Source organism: Rhododendron vialii, chromosome 3a, assembly GCF_030253575.1.
Source record: "Rhododendron vialii isolate Sample 1 chromosome 3a, ASM3025357v1".
NCBI classification, from domain to species: Eukaryota; Viridiplantae; Streptophyta; class Magnoliopsida; order Ericales; family Ericaceae; genus Rhododendron; species Rhododendron vialii.
Genome location: NC_080559.1, coordinates 4,179,550 through 4,197,333, shown reverse-complemented (window position 1 = coordinate 4,197,333; position 17,784 = coordinate 4,179,550). Strand labels below are relative to the sequence as shown.

General features: G+C 38.3%; 3 protein-coding genes across 6 annotated transcripts; 2 read left to right on the top strand and 1 right to left on the bottom strand.

Moving 5' to 3' along the window:
- The first annotated feature begins 68 nt into the window (after nt 1-68).
- LOC131318619 (exocyst complex component SEC15A-like) lies at nt 69-6,805 on the top strand. 3 transcript variants are annotated; one of them, XM_058348526.1, is made up of 3 exons: nt 82-382; nt 853-3,740; nt 6,784-6,805. In XM_058348526.1, exon 2 carries the CDS (start codon nt 1,360-1,362, stop codon nt 3,733-3,735), a length of 2,376 nt encoding a protein of 791 aa, XP_058204509.1. In that variant the 5' UTR covers nt 82-382; nt 853-1,359; the 3' UTR covers nt 3,736-3,740; nt 6,784-6,805. The 3 variants fall into 3 exon arrangements, with proteins under 3 accessions (XP_058204507.1, XP_058204509.1, XP_058204508.1); XM_058348524.1 differs by lacking the exon at nt 6,784-6,805 and having other exon boundaries at nt 69-382; nt 1,351-6,163; XM_058348525.1 differs by lacking the exon at nt 6,784-6,805 and having other exon boundaries at nt 97-187; nt 1,351-6,163.
- A 2,948-nt stretch (nt 6,806-9,753) lies between these two features.
- Nucleotides 9,754-14,163, top strand: LOC131318624 (AUGMIN subunit 1-like). 2 transcript variants are annotated; one of them, XM_058348534.1, is made up of 7 exons: nt 9,754-9,894; nt 10,471-10,752; nt 11,100-11,232; nt 11,332-11,466; nt 11,610-11,733; nt 13,502-13,639; nt 13,854-14,163. In XM_058348534.1, the coding sequence occupies exons 2-7, from the start codon at nt 10,497-10,499 to the stop codon at nt 13,959-13,961; spliced, it is 894 nt and encodes a 297-aa protein (XP_058204517.1). In that variant the 5' UTR covers nt 9,754-9,894; nt 10,471-10,496; the 3' UTR covers nt 13,962-14,163. The 2 variants fall into 2 exon arrangements, with proteins under 2 accessions (XP_058204517.1, XP_058204518.1); XM_058348535.1 differs by lacking the exon at nt 9,754-9,894 and adding an exon at nt 9,904-10,150.
- Nucleotides 14,164-14,241: 78 nt separating this feature from the next.
- LOC131318627 (uncharacterized) lies at nt 14,242-16,037 on the bottom strand. Its single transcript, XM_058348537.1, has 2 exons — nt 15,551-16,037; nt 14,242-15,027 (listed from the first exon to the last, which is right to left on the bottom strand). The coding sequence occupies exons 1-2, from the start codon at nt 15,698-15,700 to the stop codon at nt 14,362-14,364; spliced, it is 816 nt and encodes a 271-aa protein (XP_058204520.1). The 5' UTR covers nt 15,701-16,037; the 3' UTR covers nt 14,242-14,361.
- Nucleotides 16,038-17,784: the final 1,747 nt, after the last annotated feature.

Genomic DNA, 17,784 nt, shown 5'->3' with positions numbered 1-17,784 from the left:
ATTTTCTTTTATTTTTTGGAGTGCGTATTTGGAGTACTAATATCATTTCCCACTGATTTTTTCACTAGATTCGACAGCTTAAGAATATGAATGGCTTCCCGGCTTTAGCTCAAGGTGATCATGCATCCCTACTTGACGTCGTCCTCTACTTCTTTCGGGCCTAGTCGAATTGAACCATTGCTACTTGGTAGTGTTACTAATTCTCAATTTTCTCGATAAAATGCCCTTTCGAAGAACATCAAAGAAATTTTCTTTATCCTTCGGCCGATTTTTTATCTTTCCAAACCTGCAAAAGAGACCTCAACTTGGGCTTGGGGATTCATATTCTCTCTTCTAGTTCGGCTCCATTTTACTGCAACCTTCAGACCTCGTCGCAATCTAGGTTTGAATGCGTTTGATTCCCTTTTTCTTCTTCCGTTTTTTGGGATTTACCTGTGGCATTTGGTTCATTGTTCTGATTTGAATATGGTTTCTATTTAAATGGTGTTTATAAATAACTTGTAACCCATTATATCCCTAATTGAATGCGCAGATGAAAATGGGGTGTAATATACTTACTATTTTCCTACTGGTAACTAAGGCATTCGGTTCTTTCGGCAAGTGTTTTCCCAAGAAACGAACCATTAAATTTCTCAGAACATGAATTGTCTTTCGATTTTTGTTCTTGGCAAATATGGGTGCTATTAATATACAGGAAGAGAGGAGACATTGATCGCTTTCTCTATCTCTCTCTCTCTTTCTCACCATCACTTTTATCTTGAAATTTCTGACTAGATAGTTCGCATGGAAAGTTGTTTTCGTTTTCAATCTACAATTTCAACTAAGTTTTGCGATTTGAATCCGATTTTGTAGGATTTGATTAGTGAACTTTTGAGCTACAGAGGTTTTCCTTAAATAAACACTCCAGGGACATGAAATTCATCACCTGTGTTGTTTTGGGTTCTCCTTCAATCAGGTGTTACAACTGACAAACCCCAAATTGGGGGTTCCGAATCTTCCGATTAAGGTTTACTTGTTTCATTAGTTATACTAGTTGGCTCTATCTAGTTTAATGACCTGATGTACTTGATATCTATCGTTATTTTGTTATATTTATGACTTCCATAAACATGTTATTTTGGTGGATTTGTCATATTTATAATTTTCGTGTCAACCAAACACTAGAAAGGAAAACAATTTCTTGTCACAACTGAACACCGCAAAACAAGATTTTTTTTTTAGAAAAACGTTTCCACGGAAAGATTTTCTAGAAATCGTTTTTCCGAAAAGGGTCTAAATTTTCATTGTTTCTTTCTAGTTCAGTACTTCAGTTATATGATAGAAGTAATCTTCTTTCTGGTTCATATGTAGGTAATCAGAATGATGAGTGCAAAACCCAAGAGGAGAATTGTAGCGGAGAATGGGGATACAACCGGTGAAGACTTGGTCCTCGCAACTTTGATTGGGAATGGAGAGGATCTGGGTCCTATGGTCAAGCATGCCTTTGAGACGGGGAGGCCTGAAACCCTCCTTCACCAACTCAAGATTGTAGCCAAGAAGAAGGAAGTTGAAATTGAGGAACTCTGTAAGCTCCATTATGAGGAATTCATTCTTGCAGTTGATGAGCTCCGTGGTGTGCTGGTCGATGCTGAGGAGCTTAAGAGTGAACTCGCTAGCGATAATTTTCGTGTACAAGAGGTTGGGACTGCTCTTCTTCTCAAACTCGAGGATCTCCTCGAATCTTACTCAATCAAGAAGAATGTAGCTGATGCCATTCAAATGTCGAGAAATTGTGTTCAAGTATTGGATCTATGCGTCAAGTGTAACAGTCACATTTCTGAGGGTCGGTTTTACCCTGCTCTAAAAACCATTGATCTGATTGAGAAAACTTATTCACTAAATATTCCTGTAAAGGCTCTTAGGGTACTCATCGAGAAGAGAATACCAGTAATAAAATTACACATTGAGAAAAAGGTCACCAGTCTAGTTAATGAATGGCTAGTTCACATTAGAAGCACTGCAAAGGAAATCGGACAAACGGCCATAGGATATGCCGCTTCAGCCAGGCAGAGAGATGAGGACATGCTAGCTCGACAAAGAAAAGCCGAGGAGCAGAGTTGTTCAGGGTTTGGAGATATTATATACACTTTAGATGTTGAAGATATTGACGAAGATTCTATTCTGAAGTTTGATCTCACACCCCTTTACCGGGCGTATCACATACACGCTTGCCTAGGGCTCCAAGAGCAGTTTCGCAAGTACTATTACAAGAACCGATTATTGCAGCTAAGTTCAGACTTGCAAATATCTTCAGCACTATCGTTTCTTGAATCCCATCAAACCTTTCTAGCACAAATCGCAGGGTATTTTATAGTGGAGGATAGAGTCTTAAGGACTGCTGGCGGGCTATTGTTGCCTAATCAGGTTGAGACCATGTGGGAAACAGCTGTTGCTAAAGTGACCGCGGTGTTGGAGGAACAATTTTCGCATATGGATTCTGCAAGCCATCTTCTCCTGGTTAAGGATTATTTGACTCTTCTTGGAACAACACTTAGACAATATGGTTACGAAGTGAGCCCAATTCTTGATACCCTCAACACTAGCCATGGAAAGTACCACAACCTTCTTTTGGCAGAGTGTAGGCAACAAATCACTGATGTCCTTTCCAATGATACATTTGAGCAAATGGTAATGAAAAAGGAGTCAGACTACCAAACAAATGTCCTGATGTTCCATCTTCAAGGCTCAGATATAATGCCTGCTTTCCCATATATTGCACCCTTCTCTTGCATGGTACCCGATTGCTGCCGCATTGTTAGATCATTCATAAAGGACTCAGTCAACTACTTGTCTTATGGGAACCAAATGAATGTCTTCAATTTTGTTAGGAAGTATTTGGATAAGCTCTTGATTGATGTTTTGAATGAAGCTATTCTCAATACTATTCACAGTGGCACCACAGGTGTCTCTCGAGCAATGCAGATCGCTGCAAACATAGCTGTTCTCGAAAGAGCTTGCGATTTTTTCCTACAACAGGCTGCCCAGCAATGTGGGATCCCCATCCGATCGGTTGAAAGGCCCCAGGCTAGTTTAACGGCAAAGGTGGTACTTAAGACATCCAGAGATGCAGCTTATCTCGCTATGCTCAATTTGGTGAACTCCAAGTTGGATGAGTTTATGGCTCTTACCGAAAATGTGAATTGGACTCCGGACGATACGCCACCAAATGCACATGACTACATAAATGAGGTGGTTATTTACCTTGACTCTGTTATGTCAACCGCACAGCAAATTCTACCCCTGGATGCTTTCTTTAAGGTTGGGAGTGGAGCTCTTGAGCACATTTCCAACTCCATTGTGGCTGCTTTTCTTAGTGATAGTGTGAAGAGGTTCAGTGCTAATGCAGTTATGGGAATCAACAATGATCTCAAGGCATTAGAATCTTTTGCGGATGAGAGGTTTCACAGTGCTGGATTGAGTGAGATATACAAGGAAGGTAGTTTTCGTGGGTGCTTGATTGAAGCAAGGCAATTGTTAAACCTTCTGATGAGCAGTCAGCCTGAGAACTTCATGAATCCTGTTATAAGGGAGAAGAACTACAATACCTTGGACTACAAGAAGGTGGCTACTATATGTGAGAAGTTCAAGGATTCTCCTGACAGGCTCTTTGGAAGTCTTTCAAGCAGAAATACCAAACAAAGTTCTCGCAAGAAGTCAATGGACGTCCTGAAAAAAAGACTCAGGGATTTCAACTAAGACAGGTTGCAGATTCATTAGATTTTTTTCCAGAAAGTTGGCGCTTTTTGGTTAGTGTTGCATCATTTTTTCGTCAAATTTGTTACGGTTGCATTTCGCAATTTGTTCTTGAGTTTTTTGAGTTGGTACGAAAGTTTCTTGTTTTAAATGCGTGAACCTTATTATTTACATTGAGGTCAGACTAATAAGCTCAATGAAGGTGCCAGTGGCATTCAACTGAGTGCTTAGAGCTTTAGGTACACAGCTGCTACATTACGTGTGTAATGATATGGTTACTCTCTAATCCACTATGGTCTAAGCTTCTGTGTATATGCCGACTGTTGCTTTATTACATAGTATTCTGGAAATAGATTTCTGGGTTTGGTTCACGATCTTTTGTCAATCGAGGAACAAAAAACTGCAATCTGCAATTTTTGGGCTGTTTTATTGCAGCAGCAGTGCGTTAGCACTACATTAAACTGGAACTCTGTCACATTGGTTTGATCCATTCTAAAAGAGCAATAATTATTTAATGCTCAGACCTGCAGCTTTTGTCAATTGCGTCTAAAAGTATCGTTCATCGTCGTTCTACTAGTTGGTGCATCCTGATTGATGCTTCCCTTCAGCACTATTCTTATTTGGTGTTACTGTTGAATCAAACGCATTAACATTGATGACCCATTACCATTATTCATATTTGCAGCACATCCAAATGGTAATCCTCTAGTGCATCTTTTCTTGCTTTGGACAAGTTCTTGTTATATGTGGTATTGCCATATTGGATAGAGCCCAAGGCTAGGTGATGTTAATCAGAACGTGTTACAATTGGAGTAGACATCTTGCACCTTGTCATTGGCTATGCTTGTTCTATGAGGGGCATTTCCCTACATAATGCATGTGGGGTTGCTGACACATGTAGTTTTGTTAGTTTAAGCAAATTGACATTTGGTGTATGTGCCAGCTACTGAATCTGTTTCGCTTGTAAGTCTTTTTTGTTTTGTGTCATTGCGACAAAATAGTTTTCGAAGAGTTGGGTATGTGGAAGTTGTTCCAACAATATTCAATTACGTATAGCAACTACGCTGCTTGGAGTTTGCTAACTGAGGGATATGATGCTCTTAGTGCCTTATTGTTCTGCTGGCATGATGTTGAGAAATCTAAGTGGGTTTTCCTTAGCAAAATTCTGCTACTGATCTTCATGTTTTAGTTGATACAGATTACCGAAACAGAATTATCAAAATTTTCTCGTGGACCTTTTCGAACTTGAAGTTTGGTGTGTTCATTGTTGTTACTTTGTGCTTAATGATTTCACTTAGTTGGTCCTGCTTTGTCTAGATTTGCAATGTACGATTTTCTTGGTTTATGGAGTCTGAACTTTAATCAGTGTTCTATCACCGAAATTTCTCCGGTAGGTTTAGCTGTTCAGTGAAGTTGAGCAAACATTGGACAGTACAATGACAGCAAAAGGATTTGGTTAGTAAGGCAGGATTTATGTCACTCAAGTGCTTTTTTTTTTTCCTAATAATATTATTTTCAGCTAAGGCATTCTGGAAGCAAACAGGAATATGCTTACTAGGCGTCTGTGATAGGTATGATGCCTACACTAGAGAGTTTGTTATTCCACTGAGCATACACACGTAGTTCGTTAAAGAAAACGGTGTTTCTTGATTAGTGTGGACAATGGTGAAGCTTTCACATGTTTGTTAGCTTAGCTCTGTCTGTTTCTTTTTGGTATGTAACGTTTGTTTCTCTGTGAAGTAATTAACTGCGAATGGGAATAATTGGTTTATTTGATTCTTTTGTTGGTGTATACTAATCTATTTCGTGTGATTGAGTTTTCTTTTTGATGTCACTAGGCATCTAAATATATGTTTGGAGTGAAAATCCTATATTTGAGCATGGCTGCATGACCAAACAAGACCTGGACTACGCTCATTGATGATTGTAAGATGCATTGGTATCTGTCGTGAGAATTTTTATATATAAAATGAATGCTAGTAAAGGGTGTGTGCATTTTATTGTAGTACTTTTGTTTGTAACTTTTTAGATTTGTCTATATCATTCAGTGTTTGGTATTTTTGTTCTTCACCTCTGAACAAACTTGACTTTAGATTGGTAGATATAGTAGTTAAGAGGAGTATATGGATTCTGTGATTGAAGAAAACCAGGGTCATCTCGTTCAAATCATTGATCCGGTACTAGATGTAGCCTTTCCGGCGGACAAGATGCCTTCTAGGAACTCCAACTGGTTAAAGGGACTTGTAGCCTTCAAGTATAATCCAAATTTATGTTTATTATCAAAAAAATTAAAGAAACCCTTTGGTCCCACTTCTCAACGCATTCATAGCCATTTGCAAGCTGATAGGGTTGAGAAATTAGTAATCAAGTTCTCTGTTTTGACATCTCAAGGAGGGTCATAGTTTGAGATATCAATTAGGAAGATGGAAAAGAATTTGGAATAGTAGCAACAAGCACATTGCCTAATTTGCCGAGACTTTTCTTGTGCTTCAATGGCATGATTGGCATGATTTTGACTTTTTTGAGTATTCGTGGCATCTCTAAAGACAGTCAAAAATAGTACAGTAATATGTTTTTTTTTTTTTTTGATCAGCAAAAAAAAAAAAAAGTACTCCGTAATATGTTTGCATCTCCGAATTAGGTGTAACAGAGGCATCACTAGCAATGATTGATCATGCAAGATTTGTGCCCATTAAAACATTATTAGATATGACTCAATCCCAAGGAAGGCATTGCGATGAACGGAGCAACCTTAGCATTTTCATCAAGGGAAGATGATTTCTTAGTTGCCTTCCAGCAGTAATTTGGGATTTTGAGGGAAGGTTTTGTTGAGTTAGGTATCTCCTTTGAAGGAGATAAAGTTATTTGGTCAATTTGGAGTAAAATGTGATTAATCTCTTGGGATTAACATGAAAGGACTCTATTAGCGGGAGTCATTCCTTGTATTGGCTTATGGCAAAGGGTTAAGAAGTTGTGATAACTGATAAGGTGAAATAGTATTGTGATTGAGTTTGATTGCATGCCTCTAATGTCTTAACTCTGTGTGTTTAGATTACCGAATTGCTTGTTAACATCACAAAGCATGCGTTAAAGCCAAAGCACCGTGTACTGACTGATGAAGAGAAAAAGAAGCTCTTGAAGAAGTTTAGTTTGGAGGAAAAACAGGTCAGTTATTAATTATGTGATCGTTTTGTATTACTCAAAGCTAAAAACTGATTTCGCATTTGTAGGTAGGATATCTATTGTTTAGTTTGTTAACAGCATAACATATTGTAGTAGGCAATGTATACTATATGAAGTAGCATTCTCTTCTGGCAACTGAAAGGTGATTATATGTGTATCCTAATTGATCTTGATTCTTGGCATGGACTCTATAGTTTTTACATGTTGCTGCTTAGAAGTAGGCAAGTAGCTATTGCTCATTTTTGAAGTGCTATTAGGAGTACGGTGTGATTAGACACGTATCTATATACATTTTTAGCTTTGCTGCTTCATGTAAATCCAGTATCCATTATCTCAAATCTAGATAAGTCAAATATAGTGGATTTCATAAGGTAAATTATAACTTGGATTACTTTTGTGTATGCAGACATAGCTGTCAAATCAGGAAATGAATTGGGTATTGTTTATATGTTTTTCCAAATTCTGGTTCGTGGTGTATCTGATTGTTTTGAGTATCTTAAGTTATTAGCTATGTGTGTACATGCAAAAAATGCTTTTCCCACTTATTCTGAGATTTTGAGCTTACAATCCAAATTCGGAGACTAATTTTAGTAGTATATTGCATTGGGAGCAGTATTTATTGGCTGTTATCAGATAGGATAAGCAGAAATATATGATCAGAATTCTATTGCAATTTGCTAGGACCACTCTTCAATTTAATGGTATCATCCACATAGTGTAGAGGAGCGTAAATACTTTATATACTAATCAGTAATCACTAAAATCCTTTAGTGATGCTCAATAGCCTTGAGAAAATCAATTATACTCCGGTACGTGATATAGCTCTATTAATTGTCCCCACTTTCTAACTTACTTGAATGAGGCAATATAATGCAAGTTACATTTAACTATGTTAGTAGAAACAAACTGGAGAAGATGATCCATAAGCTGACCAAGTAATTGAGAACCATGCTTTGTTTGAATTCTCTAATTTCCACAAAAATCACGGTGTCTCCATCAGACGAAAAATTTAGTCGAAACTCGCCTTTAATTTAAATGTAAGTCACATTCGATTAGCAATGATGAGATTAAGCGTATAGGATCACAACTCATGTGCATTAATCATAAGATATCGTCTTAATGCCTTCCGAAGTGTTCAAAACACATATTGTGCCTTTTCATATGCGCTGAAGACGGAAATTTATGTGTTAAAGAGTAAGGTAACACATCGATACTCTTTAATCCAGTCAGTGAATCTGCTTACTCCTGCACTTTTTTTTGTTTTTATTTTTCTGCAGCTTCCTCGGATGTTACAGAAAGATGCGATTTCACGATATTAAGGACTGGAGAAGGGGCAAGTGGTTAAAGTCACTTACCGCTGCGTTTGGTGATGCGTGTGTATCCTAAACGTATTATCTATTATCCTTGTGAAAATTGTAGGACACCTTGTTTTATTTGTGCTGTGTGTACAATTAACCTATCATCGTCAATCGGGACCTGTGAAAATGGTGGTACTCTACTACCAGCTGTGTGTCTCTAATGTGTTCAACCAAATGCAATGAAACTGTGTTGAGCAGACGTAGATGGTTTCTGCTCATGTTTCTTCTCTTCTCTGGAGATCTTCTGGAGCTTTTAACAATTTCATGTAAGAAGAATGTTTCATAAATTTAGGCACGTTATAGAGATTAGCCAACGTTATTTACACCTAAAGTCGTCAATTGGGATTAGGAGAGTTTGGCAGACAATAAATGTCCGGACTGCAAACCTAAGCCTCTAAAAAGATGTATTTTTTCGTTCAAAAATTAATAGATATCAATGAGTTTTTTCAAGTTGTGAAAAAAGTTTAAATTTTTTAATAAATAAATGTTTTTTTTTTTGTTGCTTACGTTTGTGGGCGGAACATTTATTTAGAGAAAGAGTACATTAGGGAGGACCCTGTGAGTTGTAGGAACAACAGAGTTGAAGTAGATTTTGTTTTTGAGTGGGAGAAGAGTTGGAATTTGGAGAGGAAAGATAGATATTGACTCAGAAATTGGTGCACAGAGAAATATGAATGTAAAATTTTTCGAAACTCCAATTTTTAATTGCTAATATGAATGTAAAATTTTTCGAAACTCCAATTTTTAATTGCTAGTATTTCATAAAGGAAAAAAAAAGAGGTGATTTTTTGGGTTCTAGAGAGTTTTTTCTGGACAATGATTTTCTGTAACGATATATTCAAGAATTTCTTTTCCACTGCAATCTCATTCACAAATATTAATGATTCTAAGACAGAAAAATCTCGAGAAATTGGTGTGTTTTAAACATTTCCACGAAGACTAATGACTTTGGATCAAATTCATTTACTCCTACCTTTTACGTAATTTGTTTTTGTTGTTAGTAAAAATAATAATTTTAATCTAAATATTTGGTTTCTTTTACCTGACGAGGAAAATTAGAATTAAAGTTCAAACTAAAATCTTAAATACTTTTTGTAACTTTTAACTTAGTTTTGGCTTTTGTAGAATTTGTTCAGTTTTTAATATTCTTTTATGGAGTAGTACACATTTGACTCAAAATTACTACTCTCTTTGTCCTAATTTGTTTATCCATTTTTGGTAACTTAATTTTTTTAGAGAGCATAATAATTACACCTACAAACATTTAACTTTTCAACATTTATCCTTTTAACTTTTTTAAAAAATTCATTTATTCAAAAAAGTAAGGGCAAAAAGGACATTTAATTCATTAAAAAGTTAAATGGACAAATATTTTCGGACATTAAAAAGTTAAAAAATGAACAAACAAATCGGGACGGAATGAGTAATAAAGAATTTAGAAAAAAGACATTAAAAAGTTAAAAAATGAACAAACAAATCGGGACGGAATGAGTAATAAAGAATTTAGAAAAGAATTAAAAAGAACAAATCCAAATTAATTCATTCCCAACCATTGTTTGAACTTTGCAAGTGCCGGCAATTTTCTACTGTAGATCCAACCCGCCACACATCTCCGGCTCCGGTAATCTCTCTCTCTCTCTCTCTCTCTCTCTCTCTCTCTCTCTCGTCTAAATCTTTGTCACTTACTCATAAACCCTAGCCAAAATGTGCTCAAATCTGTAACTATTCCTTATTATCAACCCCATATTTGCTTCAAAAGAACTCCGCAATCCGATCAAGTCGCCGATCCCTTGCCCATTTCAACATTCTCCAAATTTCATCCGAAACTGCTGCAGTGACACTGTACTAGGGTTTTGTTTTCTCTACACTTGTTGCAGGTTTGATTAAACTCCTCAACCAATTCAAGATCCCTTAGTTTCCATTTTTAACCCTAACCCACTTCAAAGTTATTTGGATTTTCCAAATTCTAGCAATTTTCAATAATGTGAAGTATGGAACCAATTCAAGATCCCTTACTTTTCATTTTGAGCCCTTAACCATTTCGAAATTATTTGAATTTCCGCATATTCTAGGACCTTTTTTTTTATAGGCAATTCTAGTACTTTTTTTGACCATTTTTTGTGTGTATAAAAACAGATGTGGCAGCAGTGTCAATGCATGACTATTTGTTTTCCCCACTTTTGTTTTTTGGTTGCAGGTTTGATTCAACACTGGGAAGAAAGAATGGGTGACCTAATCCGCGGAGCCGATCCCTCTGCAACTGAAAAGAGTGGGTTTGATGCTAGTCGGATTTCAGAAGTAAAAGCATGGCTTTCTACTCAATTTGATTCGGTTGGAAAAGATGTCCCCGAATTCGAGTACACTCCGCGGAGCATTGCTCATCTTCACAGTCTTGCAACCATCTCCCAAGCCAAAACTCAAGCTGCTGCAATTGTTGCCAGTGATTTCCGGCAAAAGGCGGTTGAATATCGTTCCCAAGGTTATTTGATCATTGTATATCTATTACACTTGCATATGCATGTGCAAACTTACAGCCCCTTTACATGGTGAGAAAAGAAAAAGAAAATTAACCCAATCACTTGTTTGGATGAATAAAATAGGTGAGAAATGTTGAAAAATGAATAGCAATCCTAGATCTTTATCAGATTATCAGTCCATTTTTGTCTCGTTTGGTCACCTATGGTGAGATTTGTTGAGGAATTGTAATCTTCTTTTTTCCTCGCCGTTTCTGACCATTCAAAGGGGCTCTTACGGCTTTGATGTACTCATTTTTTCATGCTCGATCTCAGTTGGGGCTTTGTTTTGGAATGATATATATGTTTGTAGCTGCAAGGATAAGGGAGATATTGGAGAATGTAGGATTGGCACAAGACAGTTTGTCATCCAATGTGGTTGGATCGGCTCAAGTTCTTGCAAATGTGGCTAATTTGTTGAACATAAGGGATACTGAACTTAGTAGGTGAGTTTTCTCTTTGTTTTAGGATAATTTTTGCGGCGCAGCTGTTTTTATTCGCACTTGTCATTGAGAATGGCGTCTCACCCAAAGGATTGCTTTTAGTTTCCTTGTTGCAATGGGCGATATTTCGTTGAGGAAAACAGGAGTAGAGGAGAAGAGGGCTAAAGTACAGAAAGAGTCCAAAATTCTTCTTGATTATACCCGAAAGGCAATAGCAAGGCTTACTTATTTGAAAAGGTAATTCACGAACACAACTTAGGTCCTTATCTATAATTGTTCTTACCTTTTTCAAGTTGGAGGTGCTTCAGAACTTGAACTTTAAGATCAAGATGGATACTGACTAATTCCCTTCCCCCCCTTCTTTTATTACTTATTTGCAGGACCCTTGCACAACTTGAAGATGATGTAGCTCCTTGTGAGGCTCAAATGGAGAATTGGAAGACAAACTTGGCAATAATGGTTTCAAAAGAGCGACAATACCTGCAACAATATTCCAACTATAAGGTACCATTGTTCCATATGTAGTAGGTGTTGATGTATTCTTTAACGGCATGTTTTTCTTTTTCATTACGATGATACAGCAATGGTAGTTACCTAAGAAGCACGGACATGGACCACAACAATTTTACATGAATTTGGACAAGGACACGGTAAAAAATATGTGATGGAGTACGAGTGTAGGTATTTAGTTGTTATTCAAATGAACATTCCATATGGGAACAACCAAAAGTATTAGGAGTGGTATCTTTACAACCCTTATTCATCTTTTTAAATTTACGATTTAAATGAGGGTTTTATTTGGTCAAAATTCATTGACTTGTAAATTTGCCTCACACTTTTGGAATATCATCCCCCGAAATAAGCTTTCTAATGTTTTTAATTGATCCATGCAATGTTTCCATCAATTGAGACACGCGCGCGCACACGTGTGTGTGTGTGTGTGAGAGAGAGAAGAAGGAAATAACCAATGATCCAATCATGTTATTACCTATTCCATTCATTACGTCTCCAGTCATATTCATTCCACGAGAATCCATGTAAATCGTCATGGCCTCAGAATAAAAGACTTGAGTCGATGAGTAGACCCCACATCTTAAGCCTTGGGTACACAAGGACTGAAATTGAAAGATTATCCTTACTGTTGACATGGGTCTTATCAATGGGGATAATCGTGATTTTAAGCAGTCATTTGGAGTTGGGCAAATGAAGATGTGTTGGAACTTGGAGGGAGAGGGGGAAAAAAGATTTTTTTTTTTTTTTCTTCCTTTATTGATATTGCGGTGCTTGCCTTGAAGAAGGGTTTTATGGGATGCTAGAAATGGGTTGAGACAAGGGATGGGGAGTTTTTTTCACATGAAGGAGTTGGGCTATGAAATCAAAGGGAAGAACCCGCACCTAGAGAGGTACTTTTTTCGGTTGCTAAATTGGAGACAGTGGGCTGGGTTTAACAAGGTCGATGTTGAAGTGGACTAGTGGAGTCATCATCCTATTGAGAGAGGATATACTTTTTGAAGATGGGAGGTTGTTCGAATTTCAGATTGACCGTGCAATTTTTCACAGCCAGTGGTACAGGAGAAAGTGGTTATTGATTGGTTAACCGTTAACCAGAAATTGAGTCCCTTTAGCAGTGACTGAGGTCTATATGATCTCCTGTGGAACATTCCATGTATGTTTCTCGTACCCTTTGTAAGCAAAGGCCCAAGGATCAGATAAGGAATTGAAGTTGGGTGATGAAGTCGGTGTTCCTCAATTGGTGCTCTTGGCTTGGTGCTGTTTCAAACTTCTTGTAGTACCTAAGGAGTTATGGTTCCGATCAATTAGATTGCCATTACATCCCTGGGACGACGAGGCCTTGTTATGTGGTGTTTCAGCATCAATTTTTTAGAACAATTTAGAAAAATATTATTTGATTAAGAATCTGATTCAAGTGGACTTAGGGTGATGTAAGCGTGAAATTCTTGACCAAAAATTACTCATGTTTTCTGTGTGATGGTAGAATCAAGAGCTAGAGTACCAAATACCATGCTTCTATGGTTCTGTGGTCGTAATCTTATATTGTCTATTTGAGATAACATGTTGCTATATAAGCAACAACAGTGAAATAAACTGTAAGACTTCGAAGACCAATTTTTGGAATGAGATATCAGACGTTTAATCGAGTGGTTGATTTTGAGCTTCACTTTTTACTTTGGTGACCATTGTGAACTTACATTTACATTTGTGTGCTTTATTTTTGGTTAACTGCTTACACAGAAAAAATTCATTGGGACAGGCAATACTGAATCGCGTGGGCTACACCCCAGATATTAGCCATGGCGTGCTGGTTGAAATGGCAGAGCATAGGAAGGAACTGGAGAAGAAAACAAAGCCAATCCTCGATACTTTGAGAAGCTACCAAGACTTACCTCCTGTAAATTGCATATTCAAGTACACAATTAGGCTGCGTTTGGATCTTGGATTTGTGGAGGGATAAGAGAAGCAAACCGAAAGAGAAACAATTATTCAACTTTATGAATCTCCTCTCTTTTCCCCCCTCCTAAAATACCTCCTTAAATCCATGGTCTTTAGTTCCTCTAATCAGAGAAACACAGATTTAGTAATGTTTCTTTTTAAAACTTGTGCAGGATAAAGCTTTGGCTGCACTTGCAATTGAGGACAAGAAGAGGCAGTTTGCTGCTGCTGAGAAGTACCTTGAAGATGTATTGCAGTCAGCTCTAGACGTTACCGAGTGAGAGCCCTGTATTTGTGATTTATAAAATTTGCTCAAGTATCAGCTTTATGTTGTGTTCTGATCAAGTATAACTAGAAACTGTGATGGCGGTGTATAATGTTACTGCTTGCTTTCTACTTTGCTTATGAAACAACGATTTACCCGAATGTAGTTGTTGTTTCCCCACAGAAAAATGAAGATGAATTTCTGGATTTTTCTTGAGTTCATCTCATCTCTTATACAGATTCAGATATGTTATAACGATATTATCGCTCTCGCTTTGCTAGTTATCACCTCGAATATGAAAAAGTGATGGCAAAATATATTGCAACCATGTTATTCTAGTACATTGTAAACTGATGGTGTACATTTGACAACAAAATTCAAGAGCAACGAAAAACAAAATGCACACGAGTCTCCTCTTACTCCGAATTTCCAACTTTCCCAATCCTCAGATAAACAGGGGCCTTGACAACCTTTTGATCAACACCATCTTCACCCCAAGCTCTCTTGAAACTCTCAACCACATCATCACTCAATAGCTCAACTCCCTTGTCCTTCGCCGTCTGATAAGCTGACCACGACCTTATGTACGTGAGAAAGCCCTCCAAATCCATCACCCTTTCCGTCGTGAACTCAAACGGACCAGTGTGGTTAGCTCCATCACCCACAGGCTCAAACGGGAAATCGATCCCCTTGTACTTGCCGTCCACTAGCTTACGCGCTAGGTCCCAGTAAGGCTGGGAGTCGGCATAAAACTGTCGGAAGACAGCGTCAAATTTGTCATTGACCACCGGAATGTTGTCTTTGGCCTCAGGGACGGTGTAGCACCAGGCAGCAATGATGCCGTGGGGTTTTTTGAGTACCAATTTGACTTGCTGGTAGAAGGTGGGTAGGTCAAACCAGTGGAGGGCTTGGGCTACGGTGACAAGATCAACGGTTCCCGGGGGTGACACGCTGAATTCAACCTCGGACAGGGGGATGTTTGGAGGGGTGCATTGGTATCGCACGTTGGGGAGCTTGGGTGCGTAGTCGAGTTGCTCCTGGCTGGTGTCTGTGCCTACCACATTCTTGTACAGCTTTGCTAGCTGCAAATATTTTACACTTTTAGATTAAAATTCTAGAAAAAGTAACTGAAATATGAGTAGATTTTTTGAAAACACGAGTAAAGACCATTAGACAAAAGAAGCTGCATTGGGCTCCCGTTGTCATTAGTCTTCAATGATCCCATCCGGTTTTCTACATTTGTTAATCTGAATTGTTCATCTTGGAGAACTCGGAAAGAAGAACTTTCAAGCCAATAATCAGTTTAATCGTCTGTCCGTATTTATAGCAAGAAATAATGGACCGGCACGGTTCATTTCTTTTGTTTTATTTCTTTTGCACCGTGTGATTTGTTCATGTAGCTATCGAAGCCCGATCGATGATCGGGTCTATTTATGGGGCCATGGATGGACTCACAAATGCTGAAAACTGGACGGAACCAGAGGATTATAGACTTAAGAGAGCCTAACGCTTCGAATGCTACTATGATGAAGATGAACTAGTATTATACTCCATAAATCTAAACACAGAAATTGGTTGGAGAGAGAGAGAGAGAGAGATGCTTACAGATTTGGCGGCTTGGCCACTGCCGGTGCCGACATCCCAAACGAGGTCGTGATTTGGAGTCTTTGAGGCAATGAAATCAAACAGCTCTTCTGGGTAACTCGGCCGAGTCTCCGCGTAATTCTTTGCCTGCTTGTGGAACAAATCCGCCATCTCTCTCTCTCTCTCTCTCTCTCTCTCTCTCTCTAAATATCCGGATCAATATTTGGTCTCATTTCCATTTTATAGAACTCAAGAGTGCAAAACATCCTTTGCTACGCACCCATATTTTAATACCAGAGCCAGAGCCAGAGCCATCAACGATAACAGCCATTCATTCCGGTATCCATTGCACGTGGCATGAGAGCAATTAGTGTACGTCTTCTTTCAAGACTGAAGGTTCCTCTTTCCCTATCTCTACTACTAGTATATTATCATTTTGCAATCTGAACCACTTTGTGTCACAGATTTACAAAGTTTAGGGAAATGATATTTGAGTTTTTTTAGACCCATTGAGGTGTTTGGGCTTCAACTTTAGGTGGGCTTCTAAAAGGGTGTTTTTGATGGGCTTCTTGCCAATTGTAGATTTGGGTCTCGAATTGGACAGATAATTATTCTCGGGAAAATGACGGCCCAGGACGTGTTTTGATAATTAATACCCGCCAAGGACATGCTGAGAACATTTGAGTACATTTGTTAATGCTGAAAATGTCCTTGAAGGGTATTAATTATCAAACACGTCCTTGGCCGTCATTTTCCCATTATTCTCTGGGAAAATGACGGTCCATGATGTGTTTTAATAATTAATATCCGTTAAGGACATTTCAATATTAACAAATATTTTTAGAATGCCCTTGGCGGATATAATTATCAAAACATGTCATCTGCTGTCATTTTTCTCCTTATTCTTTGAGCATGATGTTATTTCTTGGGGCGCTCACCGGCTGGCCCCGTTTTGTCTCCATGTTTCCGTCCTGCCCCACCCCACGTCAAGCCTGTTCCGCAAAAGCCCCGTTTCAAGTAAACTACCGAAAATACCCCCGTCATCTTCCGCCTTCAACCTTCCTGCCCCAATCTTCTCCGACGCAGCATCTTCTCTGACGGGAACAACGCTGATGTTGTTCGCCTTGACATCGGTGAGAACCTTCTGGACCTCGTCCAAGTTCAGCAGCCCTCTGTCGATGATGTCGTCGACATCGTTGTTGTTATCGACGAGGGAGGAGCATAAGGCGCAATTGAGCCCTGGAAACCCTAGCTTCCATTGCTGAATAGTTGAGGGAAAAAGAGCTCGGGACCTTGTTGAATGGGTTGCGGCTTTGTTTGTTTGGTGAGAAATTGGGAAATTTGGAATCTGGTTGAAATTTGTTCCAGCGGAAGGCCGGATGAAAGGTGTTCGGAAAAAGAATTCACTGCTTTTGTTTTTTGGGTAGTGTGAATTCTTGGGGTATAAATTTTTATGGGTGTGAATTTTTCAATGGGTATGAATTCGGGAAGTGTGAATTCACAAACCAAAAAATTCACACCAAGAATTCACACCCCCACAGAATTCACACTTACAATTCATCCAGAATTCACACAAAGAATTTACCCAAAATTCACCCCAACAATTCAATCCTCCAAGAATTCACACCTCTCTAGAAAAATACAAAATAAATATTATACAAATGAGCAAAATTGTCAATGCATCTTTAAAAAGGGCACAGAAGAGATAGACCTCACAAAAGAGAGTTCGCATGAAACCCCTCAGTAAAACAGGACCGACCTGTCATTTTCCTTTATTTCTTTGCTTTTATTAGTCTTGTTACATTTTTAAGATTAATGAATTTTGTTTGCCGTAGAAAAAACAAAAACAGTTGAAAACATAAGCCTCAAATTCTTAATGAAAACTAGGAGAAATTTTTCGGTGCCAGGTGGGTGTATTTCACGTGATATCTGCTCGGCACATTCAGGCCATCTAATACACTTTTGGACGATTCGAATTGAAACGCTCTCTTTCATCTCACCTCAACAATTTCTCTCTTTAAATCCGAGCCATTCAAAAACGTAATGGATGGCTTGAATGCGCCGAGAGGACATCACGTGATACCCACCCAGCATTGAATTTTTTTTCAAAAAGTAGGTAGTCAAATCTATTTTAATTCGGTGCCAGTGACCAATTTGATCAACTCACCTCTTTGGCCAAATAACGACGCCCACACTTGCGCAATCCATGACGTATATTGTAACAACAAAAGTTCAGTAAATGGCAAAATCTTGAA

Excerpts from the sequence above, each read along its gene's own strand:
- LOC131318619 (XM_058348526.1), top strand. The coding sequence starts at position 1,360 with ATGATGAGTGCAAAACCCAAGAGGAGAATTGTAGCGGAGAATGGGGAT.
- LOC131318624 (XM_058348534.1), top strand. The coding sequence starts at position 10,497 with ATGGGTGACCTAATCCGCGGAGCCGATCCCTCTGCAACTGAAAAGAGT. Across the intron at positions 11,467-11,609 it reads AGGCTTACTTATTTGAAAAG|GACCCTTGCACAACTTGAAG; the intron begins GTAATTCACGAA and ends ACTTATTTGCAG. Across the intron at positions 13,640-13,853 it reads GCTACCAAGACTTACCTCCT|GATAAAGCTTTGGCTGCACT; the intron begins GTAAATTGCATA and ends AAACTTGTGCAG.
- LOC131318627 (XM_058348537.1), bottom strand. The coding sequence starts at position 15,700 with ATGGCGGATTTGTTCCACAAGCAGGCAAAGAATTACGCGGAGACTCGG. Across the intron at positions 15,028-15,550 it reads GTGGCCAAGCCGCCAAATCT|CTAGCAAAGCTGTACAAGAA; the intron begins GTAAGCATCTCT and ends AAATATTTGCAG.